This window comes from Schistocerca nitens, chromosome 4 (assembly GCF_023898315.1).
Source record: "Schistocerca nitens isolate TAMUIC-IGC-003100 chromosome 4, iqSchNite1.1, whole genome shotgun sequence".
Classification (NCBI taxonomy): Eukaryota; Metazoa; Arthropoda; class Insecta; order Orthoptera; family Acrididae; genus Schistocerca; species Schistocerca nitens.
In genome coordinates this window covers 460,316,122-460,341,648 of record NC_064617.1, presented here as the reverse complement: position 1 = coordinate 460,341,648, position 25,527 = coordinate 460,316,122, and the positions used below count along the sequence as shown (strand labels likewise).

The 25,527-nt window shown below is 43.9% G+C and overlaps 1 protein-coding gene across 2 annotated transcripts in view; it reads left to right on the top strand.

The window, feature by feature from the left end:
* Nucleotides 1-25,527, top strand: part of LOC126251422 (peritrophin-44-like) — a 144,869-nt gene that overhangs the window by 80,633 nt on the left and 38,709 nt on the right. The window contains exon 1 of one of the 2 annotated variants that reach the window (XM_049951836.1): nt 24,624-24,730. The exons of the other annotated variant lie outside the window; for it this stretch is intronic. Within the exon in view, the coding sequence (XP_049807793.1) occupies nt 24,692-24,730 (39 nt within the window). The 5' untranslated portion in view covers nt 24,624-24,691. Of the gene's footprint in view, nt 1-24,623; nt 24,731-25,527 lie in introns of those variants that run through there. 2 annotated transcript variants of the gene reach the window in all.

Sequence of the window (25,527 nt, the reverse complement as noted above, 5' to 3'; positions counted from 1 at the left end):
GTAATCGAAATTTAGCGGATTTCTTTCAACACTCATGTGAATAACTTCACACTTTTCTTTATTCAGGGTCAATTGCCAGTTTTCGCACCATACAGACATTTTATCTAAATCGTTTTGCAATTCGTTTCGGTCATGTGATGACTTTACAAGCCGGTAAATGTCACCATCTTCTGCAGACAATCTAAGACGGCTACTCAGATTGTCTCCTATGTCGTGAATATAGATAAGGAGCAACAAAGAGCCCATAACTCGTCCTTGTGGAACGCCGTATATTACTTCTGTTTTCCTCGATGACTTTCCGTCTGTTACTACGGACTGTGACCTTTCTGACAGGAAATCACGAATACAGTCGCACAACTGAGGCGATATTCCATAGGCACGCAGTTTGGTTAGAAGACGCTTGTGAGGAACTGTGTCGAAAGCCTCCTGGAAATCTAAAAATATGGAATCAATTTGACATCTCCTGTCTATAGTGCTCAATACTTCATGAGTATAAAGAGCTAGTTGTGTTTCACAAGAACGATATTTTCTGAATCTGTGCTATGTGTCGATAAATCGTTTTTTTTTTTTCTTCGAGGTAATTCATAATGCTGGAACACAGTATACGTTCCAAAACCCTACTGCAAATCGACGTTAGTGATATGGGCCTGCAATTCAGCAGATTACTCCTATTTCTTTTTCTGGGTATTGGTGTGACTTGAACTATTTTCCAGTCTTTAGGTGCGGATCATTCTATGAGCGAGTGGCTGTAAATTGCTAAATTATGGAACTATTGTATCAGCACACTCTGAAAGGAACCTGACTGCTATACAATCTGGACCGGAGGCCTTGCCTTTATTAAGTGATTCAAGCTGCATTCCTACACCGAGGATATCTTACGCTGTTCCTCTAGGGAGTTGTTCTTGATTGGAATTCAGGAACATTTACTTCGTCTTCTTTCGTGATGGAGTTTCGGGAAACTATGTTTAATAACTCTGCTTTCGTGGCACTGTCATCAGTGACTTCACTGTTGTTATCGCTTAGTAGAGGTATTGATTGTGTCTTGGCACTGTTGCGCTTTATGTATAATCAGAATCTCTCTAAGTTTTCTTCCATCTTCCGAGACAGAGTCTGGTTGTGTAAATTATTTAAAGCATCTCGCATTGAAGTACGCGCTATATTTCGAACTTCTGCAAAACTTTGCCAACCTTGGGATTCTACTTTCGTGCTTTTTTCGTTGCTTCTGCAACAGCGATTTGACCCGTCTTCTGTACCATGGGGCATCAGTACCATCACTTATTAATTTATGTGATATATATCTCTCAATTGCTGTCGATAATATCTCTTAGAAATCATTCGACATCTTTTCTACGCTTACATTATGAGATCCGAAGTAGTGAAGACTCTTAAAAAGGCGTTAACAGCATTTTTATGAGCTTTTTTTCAATAGATGTACTCTGCGTTGATTTTTGATGGTTGCGGGTGTTACGGTATTCAGCCTTACAGCTACTGCCTTGTGGTCGCTAATCTCTATATCCGTTATGATACTCCCTATTTCTCCAGGTAATTTGTTCTAGGAGGTCAAGTAAGCTTTCGCAACCATTTGAACTAATTGTTCAAAATAATTTTCTGAGAAAGTATTCAGTATAATTTCGAATGACGTTTTATGCCTACCGCCGGCTATAAACGTATAATTTTTCCAGCAGACTGAGTGTAGACTGAAGTCACCACCGACTGTAACTTTATGAGTGGGTTACCTATTTGAAATGAGACTCAAGTTTTCTTTGATCTGTCCAGTAACTATATCTTCTGAGTCGGGGGATCTGTAAAACGATCCAGTTGATAGCTTAGTCCGATTATCAAGTGTAACCTCTACCCATACTGTTTAGCAGGAACTATCTACTTCAATTTCACTAGAAGGTAAATTACTTCTGACAGCAATTAATACTACACCACCAACTGTATTAAATATATTCTTTCTGAGCACTCTTAGGTCGTTTGCAAAAATTTCGGCTGAGCTTATTTTCGGCTTTAGCAGCTTTCCATGCCTATAACTATTTGAGCTTTAGTGCTTTCTATTAGGGCTTGGAGCTCTGGTTCTTTCCCAACACAGCTACGACAATTTACAACTACAATTCCGATTGTTGCTACAAGTACCTTACTATGCTTTGCCTGCCCTTTATGTGGTTTCCTGAGACCCTCTAACCTAAAAAACCGCACAGTCCCTTCCACACAGCCCCCGCTACCCGTGTAGCCGCCTCCTGTGTGTAGTGGACTCCTGACCTATTAAGCGGAACCTGGAAACCCACCACCCAATGGCGCAAATCAAGGAATCTGCTGCCTACACGGTCACCGAACCGCCTTCGCCTCTGATTCAGACCCTCCACTCGGCTCTGCACCAAAGGACAACAGTTGGGTCTATCCACGATGCTGCAGATGGATCGCTCCACCTTAATCTTGTGAGCAATACTGGCAGTCTTTACCATTTCCACTAGCCGCCTGAAATCAGAGAGAATCTCCTCCGATCCAATGTGACACACGTCATTGGTACTGACATGAGCCAACACTTGCAATTGGCAGCACCTCGTACTCTTCATGGGATTCGGAAGCATCCTTCCCACATCCAGAATGACTCCTCCCGATATGTACATGGAATACACACTGAATTCCTTCCCCTTCTTGGCAGCCATTTTCCTAAAGGGCCCCATAGGCGCCTAATGTTTGAGCTCTTAACAACCAGCAAACCCACCCTCTGTGAATTTCCAGACCTTGCGGTCCGAGAAGCTTCCTCTGGAACAATGTGGACGACTGCATCCAGCCTAGAGACCTCGTCAGCCACAGATAACGCCCAAAAACCGTTCGCCAAACTCACCGAGGAGGCACTACGATTGGCCCCTTGGAAGGTCCTTCACTGCCTGCTAGACTTTGGAATGATCTCCCACTCGTCCACGGGTGAGGGGTCAACCTCAGTGCAGGCAGTACACGGGGTGGCCACAGCAGTGGACACATCAGGGGACATGTTGGACCCGCTCGACATCGACATCCCCCGCATCCCCGCGTCCGATCCCCCACAGTGATGCTCCTTGACAGCAGCCTCATGCTGTGTGACGAAAGCCAACAATGCCTGGAGCTATGAGCGAAGGGTCACCAACTCAGCTTGCATCTGTACACAGCAATCACAGTTCCTATTCATTACAGAAGTCACTCCTCTCTGAAGCTCGTAAAAATATGTAACAAACGAACGGTGCACTCGGCTTATTAGCAGCAGGAACTAAAGGTGCTCTCTCACTTACGTGCGAACCGACACTGAGTTACACTAACCAAAACAAACAAAAGTCAGTAACAACAGTGGTACTGTACACTACACTGTTACTAAAATAGAAGGTCGACGATATAAAGCAAGTTCGCATTAAAAATATTTCTGTTAGTGATAAATCAGATACATGTACAGTTTTTAACAATCATTTTCTGAGCATTGCTGGTGAATTAAATAAAAATTTAGTTTATACAGGGAATCGTACAACTTTCTTGGCAAATGCCTTTCCGAGATTGATTTCTGAAATGCTCCTATGTGATACAGACAAGAGAGACATTGAGTCAATAATTAAATCACTGAAGACTAAGAACTCTCATGGTTATGATGGAATGTCTAGCAGAAGATTAAAGTACTGTGCTGTACATTTAGCCCTATATTTAGCCATATTTGTAATTTTTCCTTCAGGAATGGTCGGTTTCCTGAACGATTAAAGTACTCAGTAGTAAAGCCGCATTGTAAAAAGGGAGAAAGGGATGATGTAGAAAATTTTAGACCTGTTTCTATGCCATCATTGTTTGTAAAAGTTATTGAAAAGGCTTTGTATTTAAGGATAATTGATCATTTTTGTTGTGTCGATTCCCTAAGGTCTCGACACAATGAGTGGCTAGGTGCACGCGAAACTAACGCAGACGGGCGTAAATTCTGAAACAGGAGACTGGATGAAAACTATAAAGAAAAGAAGAGAGATTTTAATATACTTAACTTTAATGTAGTCTTGTTCTTGTTGAAATACATCTCTTGCATAGTAGTAAGCAATTAGCAATGATACACATGGCGCCTTGCTAGGTAGTAGCGATGGACTAGCTGAAGGCTATTTAACCTGTCTCTCGGCAAATGAGAGGAATACTTGGTAGGTCTAGTCGCAAGCTATGTCGTCCGTACAACTGGGGCGAGGTCAAGTCCGTGTCTTGTGACCTGCCCTGTGGTGGCGCTACGTTTGCGAATACACAGTGGCGACACGCGGGTCCGACATGTACTACAGGACCGCGGCCGATTTAAGTTACCACCTAGCAAGTGTGGTGTCTAGCGGTGACACCACATTCCTCCCCCGCAAATCGGCGAACGGTCGTGAGATAAGGCTTCCGCCCGCCGTGGGGAGGACCCCATGTTGACGTATGCGATGAGGTGGGGAGCCTAACAACAGGCGAGGCTGTGCCACCCGCACCCGGCCATTCGGTCCGAGGGGAGCTAGGAAACGCCTGCAAACCTAGTCCAGGGTGCACGTCAACATGAGGTGTATGCGCACGTAATGAGACAGAAGGGTCGACCTCCATGTGGTCGGAGCACCCGACGGGCGAAGACGACATCTGGTCCGGAGCGGGCAAGAAGTCCATGGCGGAGGACGGCTGGTCACGGGAAGCGAGCGGCGGCGCGTGACCCAGGGAGGCGCCATGCGGTTGCAGCGAAGCGTCCGCTGCGGGCGGCGCCGGCGGCGGCTGCGGCGGCGCGACGCCATGAGGCAAAATGGAAGGCATCGTCGGTAACACCTGGGGATGAGGCGAGCCAGTAGATGGGTCCCCAGGGCGCTGACCTGACGGCTCCGTCGCTGAAAGCAGACGGGGAGCGGCAGAACCCAGGCGACGACAGAGGCGCAGCTGATTGAGATGCCGACGCACCTCACCAGAGGCCCCCAAAACCAAATACATCGCGCGGCCGAGGCAGCGAAGAATGCGCCCTGCGAGCCAACGCTGTGAACCGCGATAGTTGCGATAATAGACAACGTCGCCAGGAGCAAAAACAGGAGTCTGCCGCTGCACAGGAACCTGATGTGGCGGATGCAGCAAAGACATCAGAGTTCGATGAGGACGACCATGGAGCAATTCAGCCGGCGAGCGACCATCGCGAGGCTGAGAGCGATATGAGGACAAAAAGAGCAACAAAGCGTCCTCCCGAGAATGCGACTCTTTCAACTTCAACATCTGCGACTTGAAAGTCCGGACCAATCGTTCCGCGGCACCGTTTGACTGAGGCGAAAACGGCGCGGATGTCAGATGTTGAATACCATTGGCCTTGCAGAACGACTGAAATTCTGCGGACATGAATTGTGGGCCATTGTCGGAAACAATAGTCTGCGGAAGACCTTCAATGCAAAAGATAGCAGACAAGGCTTGGATGGTGGCAGAAGACGTCGTGGAAGACATCCGGACAACAAAAGGAAAATTACTGAAAGCATCGACCACAACCAACCATCGAGCATTCCAGAATGGACCAGCAAAATCTATGTGCAAGCGTTGCCAAGGGGAAGTGGCTTTCGGCCATGCAAAGAATTTCCGCGGCGGTGCGGATTGTTGTTCGGCACACGCCACGCAAGAGGAGCACATATGCGTAATCGCAGCATCGATTCCGAACCAAGTACAGTGCTGTCGAGCAAGTTGTTTCGTTCGCACTATACCCCAATGTCCTTGGTGAAGAAGCCGTAAGACAGAGGACTGTAACGAACGTGGGACCACGACTCGGGATTGATCATTATCGGAACGCAACAACAAAACACCACGTCGGACAAAAAGTCTCTCCTTGTGAGCAAAAAAACGGCGAACCAAAGGATCCTCGATCCGTGACTTTGACAAGGGCCATTGCGTAGCAACAAAACGCAAAACGGGAGCAAGGACAGGGTCAGCAGCTGTGGCAGTAGCTACACGACGAAAATCAATCGGAAACGATGCGACCACGTCATCGGTTTCCGAATCAATGAACATGCAAGCAAGTTCGGAAGAATCGAATGCTTTATCCTCAGCAACAGGCAAACGGGACAACGCATCAGCGTTGCCGTGCTTAGCAGTGGACCGATACAAGATATCGTAGCGGTACTGCGAGAGAAAAAGTGACCAGCGAATGAATTTCTGCGCTGTACGTGGAGGTACAGGCGTGTTCGGATGAAAAAGTGATGTCAACGGTTTGTGGTCCGTGATGATGGTAAAGTGACGACCATACAAGAAATCATGGAACTTTGAAACACCAAACACAAGAGCCAAAGCTTCCTTCTCTATTTGTGAATAATTTCTTTGCGCAGAAGAGAGCAATTTGGACGCAAAGGCAATAGGGCGATCATGCGAGCCATCCTTGTGCGCAAGCACAGCACCGATCCCGAAATCCGATGCATCTACCATCAACAAAAGGGGTTTTCGGGGATCGAATGGCGTAAGGCAAGGATTTGAAAGTAACGCCGATTTCAACTGGCGAAAGGCGCGTTCGCATTCCGTCGTCCAGACGAACGGAACACCTTTACGGCGTAAGCGATGAAGCGGAGCTGAAATGGAAGAAGCATTGCGCACAAACTTTGAATAATAATTTACCTTACCCAGCACACTCCGTAGCTGTGTTAAGTTCTGCGGTGACGGCAAGTCCTGAATGGCACGAAGGTGCTCTGGACTCGGATGTATACCTTGGGCATTTATGACATGCCCCAGGTACGGTAAGTCACGAGCAAAAAACACACATTTGTCCTTCCTCAAGCGAAGACCATTCTGACGCAATACCTGAAATAATGTGCGGAGATTTTGCAAATGTTCTGCTTCTGTCTTTCCTGAGATCACAATATCGTCCAGATAGTTCGCAGCAGTAGGGACCGACGCACAAATAGTTTGTAAATATTGCTGAAATAAAGCAGGGGCGGATGCACACCCGAATGGCAGTCTTTTGAAGCGATACAAGCCAAGATGCGTGTTTACCACCAAGACGCGCTGGGATTCTTCGTCCACAGGTATTTGCAAGTACGCATCTGCTAGGTCCAATTTTGAAAAATATTTTCCCGGGCACAGTTTGTCAAAAAGATCTTCCGGGCGGGGCAAAGGAAAAGTAGCAGTCACAAGTTGCGGATTCACAGTTGCCTTGAAGTCCACACAAAGTCTCAGTTTTCCGGAAGGTTTTGGCAAAATGACTAAGGGTGAGGCCCAGAGAGAAGCCTGCACACGTTCAATGACACCTTGAGATTCTAATTCGGCTAATGTTCGTGCGACCTCATCACGCAATGCGTGGGGAACATTGCGCGCTCTGAAAAATTTCGGTTGCGCGTTGTCTTTCAGTTCCAAATGCGCTTCATAGTTCTTAGCGCAACCAAGGCCCGGTGCAAAAATGTCTGCAAATTCTTCACAAAGACTAGAAACACCGGCGGACGGCACAGTCTGATTCACTGATAGGACCTGATTTACTATAGACAAATTAAACAATTGAAACAAATCTAAACCAAACAAGTTCACGGCACTAGAGGAACGAAGAACATAAAATGACACAAGTTTTGTCTGTCCCTTGTATGTTGCAATAAGGCTGCACCGTCCTAACACAGGTATGTGCTGTCCTGAGTAACTAGTTAACGTAACATTTGCGGCACGCAATGGCGGGGCGCCCAGTTGTTTGTACGTGTCGTGATTGAGCAAGGAAACTGCAGCTCCGGTATCGAGCTGGAATGGTATCACTTTGCCTGCAAAGTCTAAGTCCACAAAAAGTTTATTGTCTTGTTGACGACAAGAGCGACTGTCTCGTGCAATTTGAACTGAGACAGGTACAGAAGCACTTGCGACTTTACGGGATTTCCGGCGACGTCGACGCACACGTTGGGTGGGACGAACACAGTCACTGTTAGCTAAAGTGTCACTGGACGGTTGGGCATGAACTACATGAATGTCCATGGGCGAAGGTCCACGAGCCTGATTGTCCTGGGTTCGATTCCGGCGCGAAGCAAAAGGCCTGGAATTATTGCGAGTGTCTGATCTAAGCTTTTTCTGGCAAACACTTTGTACATGTCCTTTCTTTTGACAGTAAAAGCAAATAGCTTGGCGTGACGGGCAATTTTCACGCGAATGTCTAGTTGCACACCGCGGGCACGATTTCACTGCATTTGCTTGCTTACGCGGCGCACGTGGTTGCAAGCTAGGCGGCCGCAGCGAAGTCGGGCGCGAGGGCCGCTTAGCGTCCCGTGCAGCGGGCCGGGCGGGCCGATTAATGTGACACACTGCTGGCGAAGTTTCAAATGATGCCTGAGCAAAGTCAAGTGTGTCTTGCCTGTCCAATATGTCTATCACTTGTTGCAGGGAGGGATTAACTAGCTTCAAAATCTGTTCCCTTATGCGAACATCAGAAACGTTCTGTGCAATTGCATCACGCACCATAGTATCTGAATATGGGAGGCCACATTCACAGGCAAACGCGCAGTCTCTAGTAAGGCCTTGCAAAGTTGCTACCCACTCCCTATTAGTCTGACCGGCCGTACGTTTTGTACGAAAAAACGTATACCGTTTGGCAACTACATTTACTGTTTCTTTGAAATAGGCATCTAAAGCAGACAAAATTTCTTCGTAGGTCAGAGTTGCTACGTCGCGTCGGGGAAACAATTTCACTATCACACGGTAGGTAGACACACCGACACAAGAAAGCAAAAACGGCTGCCGCTCTTTACCTTGAATTCCATAAGCAGTGAGGTGGAACCGGAACTGATCGGCCCACTCAGTCCAGCTTTCGGTTGTGGCGTCAAAGGGCCTAAATGGCGGTGCGACAGCGTTGTGTGGCTGCGGTAGCGAAGAAGCGGCTGCCGCCGCATCGGTTTGCAGCGCACGTTGACCCTGGACGAGCTGTCCAAGGGCTTCCAATAACGCCTGCGTCTGCTGATTCTGCAAGCGAAAAAATTCGGACAGTACATCTGGAGAATGCGGCGAAGCCATGACACAAGCAAATTAGAGCAAATAGAACACAAAGACTGCAACGTGGGCGCGGCACCACTCCTCGGCGCCAAAATATTGTTGTGTCGATTCCCTAAGGTCTCGACACAATGAGTGGCTAGGTGCACGCGAAACTAACGCAGACGGGCGTAAATTCTGAAACAGGAGACTGGATGAAAACTATAAAGAAAAGAAGAGAGATTTTAATATACTTAACTTTAATGTAGTCTTGTTCTTGTTGAAATACATCTCTTGCATAGTAGTAAGCAATTAGCAATGATACACATGGCGCCTTGCTAGGTAGTAGCGATGGACTAGCTGAAGGCTATTTAACCTGTCTCTCGGCAAATGAGAGGAATACTTGGTAGGTCTAGTCGCAAGCTATGTCGTCCGTACAACTGGGGCGAGGTCAAGTCCGTGTCTTGTGACCTGCCCTGTGGTGGCGCTACGTTTGCGAATACACAGTGGCGACACGCGGGTCCGACATGTACTACAGGACCGCGGCCGATTTAAGTTACCACCTAGCAAGTGTGGTGTCTAGCGGTGACACCACAATTTTATATCATACGATTTGCTGTAGAGGTCGTTTAACAACTCAAAATGCTATATTCTCTGTTCTCTGTGAGGTACTGGATGGGTTAAACAAAAGGTTTCGACCACTTGGTCTGTTTTTTGATTTAACAAAGCATTCGATTGTGTTAATTACAAAATATTGCTCCAGAAGTTTGACCATTACGGAATACAGGGATTAGCTCACAATTGGTTCACCTCTTACTTCAGCAACCGACAGCAGAAGGTCATTATTCACAATGTTGCTAATGGCTGCGAGGTGGTGTCTGAGGGGATACTGTCAAGTGGGGGGGGGGGGGGGGGGCAGGAACCAGTGTTGGGAATGATACGCCCTCAAGTATTACAGGTAACTCTGAAATATTTCTGTTTGCTGATGACACTAGCTTGGCAGTAAAGAAACTTGTGTACAACATTGGCTCGGTTTCAAATAGTGCAGTACATGGCCAAACGTCATTGCTTGTAGAAACTAAACTAACGCAAAATCACAGTAAGACTCAGTTTTTACAGTTTCTAACACACAACTAAACCTTACGTTTTAATTTCACAGAACGGGCATATGAGTAATGGAACTGAACAGTTCAGATTTCTATTTCAGATGTGGAAAGCTCACGTTCAGGATCTTGTTCAAAGACTAAATACTGCCATTTTTACTATTCGAACGGCATCTGAAGTGAGTGATTGTCCGACACCAAAATTAGTCTACTTTTGTTATTTTCATTTGCTTAGGTCGTATGGTATTATATTTTGGGGTAAGTCTTCCAATTCTAAAAGGATATTTTTGGCTCAACGCCAAGGGGCCCGGGTTCGATTACCGGCTGGCGCAGGAGATTTTCTCCGCTCAGGGACTGAGTGATGTGTTGTCCTCATCATCATTTCATCCCATCTCCGACGCGCAAGTCGCCCGATGCGGCATCGAATGCAATAAGCACCTGCTTTCGGCGACCGAACTTCTCCACATGGCGGACTCCCTGCCCACCATGCCGTACGCTGATTTCCGTTTTGGCTCAGAAACGGCCGGTCCGGGCAGTAAGTGGTGTAAGTCCACGAACCTCTTGTCGACCCCTTTTCACGAGTCTGGGTATTTTGACATTGGCCTGTAAATATATTTATATATTCCTTACTGTCATTTCTTGTTAACAATATTAGCTTATTCCCAAGAATATGTAGCTTTCACTCTGTTAATATTCGGCAGAAATCAAAACTGCATTTGGATCAGACTTCTTTAACTCTTGTGTAGAAAGGTGTGAAATATACAGTTGCATAAGTTTTCAAGAAGCTACCACTCGAATTCAAAAATCTTAGCAGTAATCCACGCGCTTCAAATCGAAACTGAAGAGTTTCATCATGGGTCACTGCTTCTGTTCCGTCGAGGAGTTCCTTGAAAAATTAAGCTGATTCTTATTGTTGATTGCGTTTACTTAAAGTTATGGAGTGACTTTTTTGAGGTTCATAAACATTGATTTTTATCTGTTATTACTTTTATGTTGTAATTTCATGTACTGACACGTTCCATGACCATGGAGATTTGCTCCTCAATGTGTTCCTAATATGTGTAAATTAAAAAAAATTGATATAAAGGAAGACGACAATTACTCAAAAGGACAACTAGCGGCATCTAGTGACCCGAAGCAAGAAACAGCGTACGGAAATCAGACGCCAGCGACACGTGCCACACAGCGGAGCACTCACAGCAAACGAGAGGCGACACCAAGTAGCCACACACACAGACCAACCGTCGGGCAGCAACCTAGCAGTGCCGACACCTAGCGACCACCAGGGCAACCCATTCAGCAAAGACAGCAAGAAGATACGACGTCATACTCAACAACCCGCGAAAACAAACGAGTTGGAAAGAGAAGACGAAGACAAACTAGAAGAAAAAATTTCACAAAAACTAACGCAAAATACGGAAGCCATGATGGAACATCTCACCAACAATCTAAGAAGTTTAACAGATGAAAACATCAGATCCGAAATTACACACTTCGCAGGGTCCGGTGCCACAGAAAAAGCGACAGCTGAGACCGTACCAAGCGGAACACAACCAAAAGAACGCGAAAAGTCCCCGACCCGTCAACTACACAAGGAGTCACAAACAACGACAAGAAAGTCGAGGAGACCACACCAAGGAACAACAAAAGGAAAGCAGACTGCGTCGAAACAACCGGCGACGAAAACGATCAAGCATGGATAGATGTCGCGCGAAGGAACCGCCGAAGGAGTCTACAGACGATGACCTAAATAGCAGTGGGCACGCAGCAACAACCCCAACAAGAAGCGGACTCCACAGACGGCGCACTCCAGGCTCTACTTAGGACGGCTACACTGCAACTCCACGCCGGAAAAACTTATCCGACACCTCGGAAAACTGAAGGTGATGGAAATAATAGAATGTGAGGAAATAAAATCCTGAGGAACACTAAAAGCCTACAAAGTAGGCCTACCACTAAACGAGCTTCACAAAATCACAGACCCAAAACAAAACAAAAATGGTCTGAAGCGGCCCTAATTACAAGCCGAGGTGCCGAACTCGAAGTGAACCTACTTATTTGGAAAGTAGAAGGGCTAAGAAGCGCCTTAGATTTGACGGAAGGTGAGCTTCCAAGAGGCCATGACATACTCATCCCGACAAAGACATTCGCGACGGACAATTTAGAAAACCCCAGGTTCTACTCAAAACACATTCCTGCGAAAAAAGGACCGAGAGTAAGACCTACAAACCAACGACAGCAATAGCATCTTAAGTCTATGAAGAACAAGACACCATAATAATGGAGACTGAGAGAGTGACTTTCACAGGTCTCTACATCGAACCCCTGAACACGATTGAGGACGTCATAGCAAGCGTGATGACCACTCTAGAAAAGACAGCCCCTGAAAAAATTATTATTATAGTGTAAGACCTAAACTGCAGACTAGATAAGCACAACTGCAGAATTAGGGGACTACTACAAATGATGGCTGAAGAGCGATTCACACTGGTTAACAAGAGAGAAAACAACACATAATTCACACTCAGTGGTAGCAGCACCATAGACATAATCCTTTACAAAGGCAACGATCTTGAAATAACGGACCGCAAGGTGATATATTCCGCCGCGAAGACACCAATAAAGAAACACTGCTCAGTGACAGCTACCTTCAAAATGAATGAACCTAAATGCATCACAACAGAAAAGAAAGCACATGAGAAAAACCTCCAGAAAGATAGACGAGAATAAAATACGCGAAAATGGAGACAAGTTTACCGTCTTTGAAAACAAAATACAGGAAAACGACCTAGATGCTGCAGCTACAGCACTAGAAGACGTAATTAAAACCGCAACCACCACAACCAACGAGAGAAAGCCAAAGAAATGGTTCGATCAACAATGCTACACAGAGAGAAAGAGAGTCTTATTAGCCCTCCACATGGCCAAATGCACACAGAAACAGGAATACCTGATCCGATATAGTAGACTCAGAAAAGAATGCAAGAACCTCCTAAAGAAGAAACGAGACGATTTCACAGAACTCGGGGCTAGAAGAATGGTGGAAGAAGCAGAAGGAAATCCCTACACAGCTCTAAAGCCACGACAATCACAGACAATGTGGAAAAAAGAGCCGCCAGTCTGGGGGAGGACCACTTCACCAACATCCTAAATCAACAAATAGTCAACGAAGCTCATTAAACAACAATACAGTACGAAGACATCAGAAGATTCACGGTAGAGGATATTAAAAACATTGTATTAACACTGAAGACCAAGAAGGCAGCAGGGCCGGACGGGATATTCAGCGAACACATCAAGGCAGCCCCGGAAGTTTTAATTCCAGCAGACACGGACATGATGAACTTATGTCTGCACACTGGGCGACTCCCGGATAGATGGAGAACCGCGACAACCAGAATGCTGTACAAGAGGAAAGGAGAGCCACATGACCCAAACTACCCTGGGGATTCGCACTAGACCACTACCTCCTCAAAATACCGAAGATGCTAATGAAGATAAGACTAAGAGAAGAAATCGACAACAAGATTCCAGAGAAACAATTTGGATTCAGGAAAGGCCAAAGCACCCTCCACGCAGTCAAAAACTTCATAGACGACATAGAAGAGAAAATATGACTCCCAAAAGGAAAATTCCACACAGTATTCGTCGATTTCACAAAGGCGTTTGACAGTCTCAACAGGACCATAACAAGCGCCACATATGGTGGAACAAAACAAGGAACTAAGCTCTTAACAGACAGCATCCTAAGAAAAAACACCATCTTAATATCAGACAAGGTAATAACCGCGAAATAAATTACACAGACAAATGGAGTGTTACAAGGAGACCCCCTCAGTCCCTTCTGTTCGACGTAGCCACACACGACGTGGTCCTAGCAATAAGAACTTGGGCTCCGACCCTCAAGATCTATATATATACAGACGACGTGATGGTACGATCACACGATACAAATGAACTACAGAAAGGAATAAATGCTCTTGGAACATGGGCTGAACACAACGGACTGCAGATAAACTCAGAAAAGTCTGTAAACATGTTGCTGTTGTGGTCTTCAGTCCTGAGACTGGTTTGATGCAGCTCTCCATGATACTCTATCCTGTGCAAGCTTCTTCATCTCCCAATACCTACTGCAACCTACATCCCTCTGAATCTGCTCAGTGTATTCATCTCTTGGTCTCCCTCTACGATTTTTAACCTCCACGCTGCCCTCCAGTACCAAATTGGTGATCCCTTAATGCCTCAGAACAAGTCCTACCAACCGATCCCTTCTTCCAGTCAAGTTGTGCCACAAACTCCTGTTCTCCCCAATTCCGTTCAATACCTCCTCATTAGTTATGTGATCCACCCATCTAATCTTCAGCATTCTTCTGTAGCACCACATTTCGAAAGCTTCTATTCTCTTCTTGTCTAAACTATTTTTCTTCCATGTTTCACTTCCATACATGGCTACACTCCATACAAACACTTTCAGAAACGACTTCTTGACACTTAAATCAATACTCCATGTAAACAAATTTCTCTTCTTCAGAAAAGCTTTCCTTGCCATTGCCAGTCTACATTTTATATCCTCTCTACTTCGACCATCATCAGTTATTTTGCTCCCCAAATAGCAAAACTCATTTACTACTTTAAGTGTCTCATTTCCTAATCTAATTCCCTCAGCATCACCCGATTTAATTTGACTACATTCCATTATCCTCGTTTTGCTTTTGTTGATGTTCATCTTATACCCTCCTTTCAAGACACTGTCCATTCCGTTCAACTGCTCTTCCAAGTCCTTTGCTGTCTCTGACAGAATTACAATGTCATCGGCGAACCTAAAAGTTTTTATTTCTTCTCCATGGATTTTAATACCTACTCCGAACTTTTCTTTTGTTTCCTTTACTGCTTGCTCAATATACAGATTGAATAGCATCGGGGAGAGGCTACAACCCTGTCTCACTCCCTTCACAACCACTGCTTCCCTTTCATGTCCCTCGACTGTTGTAACTGCCATCTGGTTTCCGTACAAATTGTAAATAGCCTTTCGCTCCCTATATTTTATCCTGCCACCTTCCGAATTTGAAAGAGAGTATTCCAGTCAACAGCGTCAAAAGCTTTCTCTAAGTCTACAAATGCTAGAAACGTAGGTTTGCCTTTCCTTAATCTTTCTTCTAAGATAAGTCGTAGGGTCAGTATTGCCTCACGTGTTCCAACATTTCTACGGAATCCAAACTGATCTTCCCCGAGGTCAGCTTCTACTAGTTTTTCCATTCGTTCTGTACACATGGTCTTCAGGAAAAGAGGACGCCTATCCACGGACAAAATATACCTCAAACAAGAACCTCTACAAACTACGAACAGCTTCAAACATCTGGGCGTAACGGTTCAGACAACAGCACACTCATACAGAACCCACACCACACAACGAGCAGCAGCCGCAAACAAAGCTATCTACGACATCAAGTCATTAAGCAAACTATCCCTGGATACAGCCTTGGCCCTCTTCGAAGCCAAAATCGTTCCTATTCTAACATATGGAACAGAGATAACATGGGAAAAGCTAAGCTATGGAGACCGACTACGAATGGAAAAAGCGTAAACCTAATTCCTGAAGGCAGCCTCGAAATTTCCAAGTACACCAAGTCAAGATTAGCGTACGAACTCGCGAGAGAAACATTTCTAGTAGAGGACCTGAGATGGAAATTTAACTTGCCCTACACAGGCAACTGGAAGAAACTGCGGCTAGAGAAGGAGAAGAAAAAGAAAGAGATATAGCCAGAGTTCTACTCTTCAGAGGCCGTGATTAACAGAGCGTGGACCGGCACAAACCAGGAGCAAGACACTTCATAAATTCCATGGCGGTCCACGGCTACCATCACATAATCTGCAGGACGAAGACATACCATGACACAGACTCGATATGCATATGTGAACTCTGTGAAAAACGTTGTGACCGATAGCACATTCTAACGCGTAAAAACCGTGTGAAATCAATCATAGACCTCTGTGTTAAATAATGTAAATATGCACAACTTGTGAGCCATAAAGTTTATTATTATAATATTTTTCATTCTGCAGAAACTCTTCGGTAAAAAAAATGATCTTTTCACATCGCAGGCTGATAATGAACTGATTTTATTTTTATTTTGTACATGGTTATTGCGGTACTTCGCAAATAGCTAAACTATCGGGCATGTTATGAAACGTTTACGTTGAAGAATTTAGTCGATGGCCAATTTAAGTTTGGTGGGTTTTATGTTACGCATTCCTGCAAATTGTTTTCAACCGTGGAAGGAGAGCGATATCTCATAACATTCTCGAGAGATGTAATGAAGGTTCTCCGTGACGAGGTTGGCAGCTACCCGCCACACCTGAGACTATCGTCGTCTTCTATGACCTACTTTTCAGAGTGCGGAGCTGACTCGTTTCTGTTTTTCATATGCTGCCGATCCAAACCAAAGATGGAAATGAAAACCTTACTGTTTGAAAAGAGACGGGGAGTCAGCTCATGATGCTGACTCAGTGTTTTTTCAGTCTATGTTCCCTGATTTCAGGAATTTTTGTGACAGGCATAAAAGAGAACTGAAAGCTAAATTCCTGTTACTTTTGAATGAGCAGCTGGACAGAGCCGAGAAGGACATGCCAGGAGTTTCCTTAACATCATGACTTTGTTCCCTTTCCATAAACACATTGTCTACCCCTTCACAGAGTTCACCACTCATTGCTAGACCCCCGATGGTGACAGATCACATTGTTTCTTTCATAAAAAAAAGAATAAAGCGCCGTTTGATTGCGTTACCGTATCTTTTTTCTGTAATATATATTTCGACTTTTATGCCATTATCGAGTACAATGTTAACAATTCTTGCACAATTAACGTGCCATATCCGTTAAGGCACTCAACGCAGGTAAATAAGTCTTGTTTACCCACTTCCAACAGTCTTGTCAGATACGTGTTAATGGTGTAAGAACTTTTAGCATTGTATTCGATAACGGGATAAAAGTCGAAATCCAGACAGTAGAGAAGATAGTTACAGCATACACAATATTGCATGATTGTGGTTCAGCTCCATCGAAAACTTTCTTTGACTCCACTCAATGCAATTACTATCCCAGCATCATTAACTTGTAAACATTCGTTATATATTCATTGAATAAGGTACAATACTAGATGCTCTAAGTGAAGATAAACTTTTCGTGATGGCATTCATTCACTTACTTTCTCCAACTTATACTATTGTAATGAGTAGCTCGAATAGCAAGTCGAAAATCTGTGTCCTGCTTTGTGAGAGCGGCTGATATTTTCTTGCTCTAAGCTGTCTGGACTTGTTCTGCAGAATTTGTGGAGTTTCTGTACTTGCTGAGAGTCCTGACGAGAAACCACAGGCGAACGATGTTTGATATTTGTAGCATTGTAAGGGTCGACCGAATACTTCATTTTCTTTTTCAGTTTCTTGGGCTTTAAATAATGATAAACCGCAAAAGCTTTCTGTTCAGAGAAGCTTATGATTGCAGTTGAAACTGAAATAGGAACGTGATTCGTGCAGTTGTGTTGGTTGCCGTAGTGCGAGTCGCATCGCCCATAGTATCGCCTATTGTATCCTACCAGTGAGAAGGCTAGCGCCGCACCGATGAAAACACACTTGACCTCTTAACAACAAATAATGCTGGGTTAGTAACGAGCATCATAACGGATACAGGGATCAGTGAACACAGGGTTGTCGTAGAGAGTCTGAATATTGTAACCACCAAATCCTCCAAAAATAAACGAAAAATATACCTATTCAAAAAGTCAGATAAAAATTCACTTGACGCCTTCCTGAGAGACAATCTCCACTTCTTCCAAATTAATAATATAAGTGTAGACCAGATATGGCTTTAATTCAAAGAAATAGTATCAGCAGAAATTGAGAGATTTATACAAAAAAAATTAACAAACGACGGAGTTGATCCTCCTTGGTACACAAAACGGGTCTGAACACTGTTGCAGAAACAACGAAACAAACATGCCAAATTAAAACAGACGCAAAATCCCCAAGATTTGCGATCTTTTACAGAAGCACGAAATTTAGCTCGGACTTCAATGTGAGACGCCTATAACAGTTTCCACAGCGAAACTTTGTCTCGTAACCTTGCAGAAAATCCAAAGAGATTCTGGTCGTATATGAAGTATGTTAGCGGTAAGAAACAATCAATGCCTTCTCTGCGCGATAGCAATGGAGATACTACCGAAGACAGTGCAGTCAAAGCGGAGTTACTAAACACAGCCTTCTGAAATGCCTTCGCAAAAGAAGAAGAAGTAAATATTCCAGAATTGGAATCAGGAACAGCTGCCAATATGAGTAATGTAGAAGTATATATCCTCGGAGTAGTGAAGCAATTTAAATCACAATCAACTTAAATCACTTAAAATAAGAAAATCTTGTGATCCAGTCTGTATACCAATTAGGTTCCTTTCAGAGTATGCTGATGCATTAGCTCCATACTTAACAATCGTATACAACCGTTCGCTCGACGAAAGATGCATACCCAAAGACTGCAATGTTGCACAGATCACATCAATATTCAAGAAGGGTAGTAGCAGCAATTACAGGCCCACATCATTAACGTCGATATGCAGCAGAATTTTGGAACATATAATGTGTTCTAAGATTATGTTACCTCGAAGAAAACAGTCTACTGACACACAGTCAACATGAGTTTAGAAAACATCGTTCTTGTGAAACACAACTAGCTCTTTGTTCGAATGAAGTATTGAGTTTCAGACCGATTCCGTATTTCTGGATTTCCGGAAGGCTTTTGACACTGTACCACACAAGCGACTTGTAGTGAAATTGCGTGCTTATGGAATATCGTCTCAGTTATGTGACTGGATTTGTGACTTCCTGTCAGAGAGCTCACAGTTCGTAGTATTTGATGGAAAGTCATCGAATAAAACAGAAGTGATTTCTGGCGTTCCCCAAGGTAGTGTTATAGGCCCTTTGCTGTTCCCTATCTATATAAACGATTTGGGAGACGATCTGAGCAGTCGTCTTATGTTGTCTGAAGATGAGGCTGTTGTTTATCGACAGAATATCAAAGCAAATTGCAGAACGATTTAGAAAAGATATCTGAATGGTGCGAAAATTGTTCAAATGTTCAAATGTGTGTGAAATTTTGTGGGACATAACTGCTAAGGTCGTCAGTCCCTAAGCTTACACACTACTTAACCAAAATTGTCCTAAGGACAAACACACACACCCATGCCCGAGAGAAGACTCGAACCTCCGCCGGGACCAGCCGCACAGTCCATGACTGCAGCGCCTTAAACTGCTCGGCTAATCCTGCGCGGCCGCGAAAATTGTCTGTTGACCCTAAATAACGAAAAGTGTGAGGTCATAAACACAAGTGCTAAAACGAATTCGTTAAACTTCGGTTACACGATAAATCAGTAAAATTTGCAGGCCTTAAATTCAACTAAATACCTAGGAATTACATTTACGAACAACTTAAATTGGAAGGAACACATAGAAAATGTTGAGGGAAAGGCTAACCAAAGACTGCGTTTTATTGGCAGGACACTTAGAAAATGTAACAGATCTACCAAGGAGACTGCCTACACTAGGCTTGTCCGTCCTCTTTTAGAATACCGCTGTGCGGTGTGGTATCCTTACCAGATAGGAACGACGGAGTATATCGAAAAAGTTCAGAGAAGGGCAGCACGTTTTGTATTATCGCGAAATATGGGAGAGATTGTCACTGAAATGATACAGGATTTCGGCTGGACATCATTAAAAGAAAGGCGTTTTTCGTTGCGACGGAATCTTCCCACGAAATTACAATCACCAACTTTCTCCTTCGAATGCGAAAATATTTTGTTGGCACCGACCTACATAGGGCGGAACGATCACCACGATAAAATAAGGGAAATCAGAGCTCGTACGGAAAGATATAGGTGTTCGTTCTTTCCTCGCGCTATACGAGACTCGAATAATACACATTTGTGAAGGTGGTTCGGTGAACCCTCTGCCAGGCACTTAAATGTGATTTGCAGAGTATCCATGTAGATGTAGATGTAGATTGTAGCGTAGAGTGACCTTTGTTGCAACGTGTCGAATCGCAAATTACATCACCTCATTGAGAATCGCACATTAGGTCTTACACAAGTGGGGTGCAGCAAAGGCACCAGACGTTGTCCCCTAACGACTGTTCAGCTTCAACAGCCATCCATCTCAGAACGTGACACACTTTGAGGTTGATGCTTCTTTATGGAGCAGTGTGTGTAGAATTCTCATTGCCCACTGGTTATCGCTCTCCAGCACTGTACTTGTTAGTGCTTGGCTGCATTGTGGCCCGTCCGTTTAATGTTACATTCCGCCACAGCCCACAGCAAACCAGTCATCGAACACGGTTTTGCCAACGGCAGTTGACGCCGATGGAGGAATGCTTCTTATAAACCGAGGTACCGACGGTACTCCCTTGGCAAAGTAGTTCATTCCATGTCCTTTCAGTAGCTAGAAATCAGTTCAGTCAAATTTAACTTTGTGGGTCAGTAAATATTATCTTGCCCCAAGTAAAAGCTGCCTCTTGAACTGTAGCAGTTTGCATGAACCTTCATTGTTACCGTTTAAATGAAACGTTACAAAGAACTTGCACATATGTTCACTGGTTCTAAATATACAGGGTGTTACAAAAAGGTACGGCCAAACTTTCAGGAAACATTCCTCACACACAAAGAGAGAAAATATGTTACGTGGACATGTGTCCGGAAACGCTTACTTTCCATGTTAGACCTCATTTTATTACTTCTCTTCAAATTACATTAATCATGCAATGGAAACACACAGCAACAGAACGTACCAGCGTGACTTCAAACACTTTGTTACAGGAAATGTTCAAAATGTCCTCCGTTAGCGAGCATACATGCATCCACCCTCCGTCGCAAGGAATCCCTGATGCGCTGATGCAGCCCTGGAGAATGGCGTATTGTATCACAGCCGTCCACAATTAGCACGAAGAGTCTCTACATTTGGTGCCGGGGTTGCGTAGACAAGAGCTTTCAAATGCCCCCATAAATGGAAGTGAAGAGGGTTGAGGTCAGGAGAGCTTGAGGCCACGCAATTGGTCCGCCTATACCAATCCATCGGTCACCGAATCTGTTGTTGAGAAGCGTACGAGCACTTCGACTGAAATGTGCAGGAGCTCCATCGTGCAAGAACCACATGTTGTGTCGTACTTGTAAAAGCACATGTTCTAGCAGCACAGGTAGACTATCCCGTATGAAATCACGACAACGTGCTCCATTGAGCGTAGGTGGAAGAACATGGGGCCCAATAAAGACATCACCAACAATGCCTGCACAAACGTTCACAGAAAATCTGTGTTGATGACGTGATTGCACAATTGCGTACGGATTCTCGTCAGCTCACACATGTTGATTGTGAAAATTTACAATTTGATCACGTTGGAATGAAGCCTCATCAGTAAAGAGAACATTTGCACTGAAATGAGGAGTGACACACTGTTGGACGAACCATTCGCAGAAGTGTACCCGTGGAGGCCAATCAGCTCCTGATAGTGCCTGCACACGCTGTACATGGTACGGAAACAACTGGTTCTCCCGTAGCACTCTCCATACAGTGACGTGGTCAACGTTACCTTGTACAGCAGCAACTTCTCTGACGCTGACATTAGGGTTATCGTCAACTGCACGAAGAATTTCCTCGTCCATTGCAGGTGTCCTCGTCGTTCTAGGTCTTCCCCAGTCGCGAGTCATAGACTGAAATGTTCCGTGCTCCCTAAGAAGCCGATCAATTGCTTCGAACGTCTTCCTGTCGGGACACCTTCGTTCTGGAAATCTGTTTCGATAGAAACGTACCGCGCCACGGCTATTGCCCCGTGCTAATCCATACATTAAATGGGCATCTGCCAACTCCGCATTTGTAAACATTGCACTGACTGCAAAACCACGTTCGTGATGACCAGGAGCGATTCAGGATTCACACTCGTAGCTGTGGAAAAGACCATGGGCTGTCCTGACCGACCCTGACCCTGATCCTGACCGGGTTGCTCCCAACATGAAGTCTGTCATCTAGGATGAGATCTGCGTGCTATGTGTTGAGGGCGAATACACTGTTGATGCTACGTACTGATGTGCTTGATGCTAGTACTCTAGAGCAATGAGTCGCATGTCAACACAAGCACCGAAGTCAACATTACCTTCCTTCAATTGGGCCAACTGGAGGTGAATCGAGGAAGTACAGTACGTACTGACGAAACTAAAATGAGCTCTAACATGGAAATTAAGCGTTTCCGGACACATGTCCACATAACATCTTTTCTTTATTTGTGTGTGAGGAATGTTTCCTGAAAGTTTGGCCGTACCTTTTTGTAACACCCTGTATATACATATTTATTAGAACCACCGAGCGTTGTTCCCGGCAGTTTGCATTTGAAATAATGAATTGCATAGTAACAGTACATTGCACACACGTAGTTAGCGTAGTTGGCATTCTTTGTTCTAGTTGCTGTAATATGTATTTCTGGTTTTCCGATAACGAAGCGTAATTGTACTGTATGTTCGCTGTCGTGAATGAGTGCATTTCTTTCATCCTAACTGTTCTGTTTTGCACAAGGATATCTAACTATGTTGTACGAAATACAGTGCTGTGAGTCTACTGAGCATGTACCTGTCCTCACTTGGCAGTGAGTAACATTTTCTCTAATATTCTTTACAAAAGAGCTACAGTAATATTCAGTGTGTCAATTAACTTTGGGTGAGCTGTTTTGTGTATGATAACTTTGCCTTGCTATGCGATGTGTAACTATCACTGAGAGTCCGGACCACAATCTGTCCCAGAAGGAACGAACGATACCATATTGTTGGAAGAAATAAGAGTTTACTGCGTTTTGCTGCTTCGCAGTATATTATGATTCCGGCGACACACAAGTAGTGACGCAGTTCTCTACACTTCTGTATCAGGATAGTTTAGTGTGATTAACACAGTCACTAATTTCCGTTCGGCGAAAACCAACGAATCCATGTTTGTGCTAAAGTATCGCAGTAGTTTTATGTTGTACCTTGAACCGTGCAACACCTATTCTATTACATTGTGACTGCCGAACTAGTCAATTCACTTGCGTGATAGGAGGACTCCCTCAGAAACACATCACCTACCTTCGACGGAATTGCTTACTGATACGAAATGAAATACGAAAGTAATTTCCCTAAAAAACTCCCTTCGAAATTACTCAAGACTAGATAAGAAAAGCACAACAATGCCTTATTTCAATTTAATTGTATTCTTTCTTTATGATCGTATTAGTGATAGTGTTCACATTTTGCAGTCTGCCTTCGGCTTTTCCGAACATCATTTAATGCACTGATAGATAAAGGCAATTCGTAAACGCTAGCTAGAACGAATCGATTGGTTGCCCGTGTAGCAACGTTTCAAGTTTCTCTTTCGTCCGCAGAGTAGCTCCTTTTCTATAGGTTTTCTGTGTGTGTGTGTGTGTGTGTGTGTGTGTGTGTTTGTGTGTGTGTTTACTGGTGCCTGCCAGCACTTGCTGTTTGCCTTACTCACCAACGTACTAACGGTTATTTATGAAAGACCAAGGTGTATTGCCAGATGTGAATCTTAAACACTAAATACTAACATGATTTTATGGGGTATATTTCTCAGTCTATTTTTCTGTAACGAGTGCGTGTATAATTCTTCTGATGCAAATGAGACAGGAAATATAAATAGAAAGTCCCGACCTGTGTTCAAATTTCGAGTTTTCGAGGCTTGTTCGATTCGTAGGTGTAGCAGCTTTACGCTTACGTGAAGTGATTGTGACATAAATTGCTGTGCGTCGTAAGCACTATAAATAGGTGCAACAATAGCAGAAGCAAATCATGTCTGTATGACGGTGTGATATTTATTTTCCAATACACCGCGGCATAGTGTGATACTCTCACTAACTTCAAACTCTGGTACTTTATGTTTTATAAACGTTTAATATTCTAAACGTCAAGTGCTACAGTAAAGTTTTGAGACATATCGGCGTAATGCGTTATCTAAAATTGGAACAGAAAGATTGAATGACTGCACTGAGATGAACTGAAAAGTAATGTGCCACGAAAGACAAGCGTAGTGGTTTATAAAACGCAGTATTGCTCGCAATTAAATCATTGCAGAACAACCAGACACAACTACTGTGTCACATAATACAGATACAAGGGCTTTCAAATGTTAAATCAGAATGAGAAAAACTATTTATTTTGAAGTAGTTATGAGATGCTGAACGCTGCTGTGAAAATAAAATTAGGTTTTGTGTACACCAGAAATACCTATTAGAATATATTTGTACTTGTATATGGTCTTACACTGTGATTCATTTGTTCTTTCTAAAGAACTTTGTTGTTCAGATTACAAACTGTCTACATTTTATCGCCACTACTGACAACGGGAGTGTGAGAACACTAGTTATCTTAATACAAGGGTTTTAGCAGAGTTCAATGAATACAATTAATTTATATCAGTCTATGCTCTCTTCAGTATAGAGATAAACCCGACTGTCAATACATCTGATACCTGCGTCAAAGATTGCAACTAAATTGATAAAAGTACTTGAGTTGTTGTTTGCGTCCGCCTTTTATCTGTTAACTGGCTTCCTCAGAACCTCAGTAGTTACGTGTGAGACTCGGGAACATAACGTGTTGCTCTGTGCTCGTAATAATGGAACGACGAAAGTTTGTTGGACTAGAAGTTTTTGCCGTAAGTTATATTGAGTTATCTACGTTAACGTGCTCGACCCAGTATTTGAGTCAGTGTGTATGCGTGGGAGGAGGTTCGATGCATTAGTACTAGTAGTAGTAATTCTGTCGAACCGCATATCACTTTAACAAAGATACTGAACATGTCGAGATATTACTATTTCATAACAAGAATGAAAGACATATACAGGTATTTACATACCCACAGGACAAAGATAGGACAGACAGTAATTTTGGCAAACTACGAAAAACATGAATTAGAATAGCCAAATGAACACTGGAACCTCCATCCTTCCGCATACAGGTCGGCCTATTTAAAACAGCGTAACACTCAGTACCCTCTCATTACTTAGGTGGTCTACCCACCTAATCTTCAGCGTTATTCCGTAGTACCACATTCCTAAAGCTTCTATTCTCTTCTTGCCTAAACTGTTTATCGTCCATGTTTCTCTTTGATAAATCCCTAAACTCAACACAAATACTTTCAGAACAGACTTCCTAACACTGAAATCTATATTCAGTGTTAACAAATTCCTCTTCTGCTAAAACGCTTTATTTGGCATTGACAGTCTACATTTTCTATGCTCTCTAGTTCGACGTCATCATCTATTTTGCTGTCCAAATAATAAAACTCATCTACTGCCTTAAGTGTCTCGTTTCCTAATCTAATTTCTTCAACATGACTTGATTCAATTCGACTTGTTTTTCTTTTGTTGACGTTCGTCTTATATCCTCGTTTCAAGACCTTGTCCAGTCTTTTCAGTTGCTCTTCCAAGTCTTTTGCTGTCTCTGACAGAA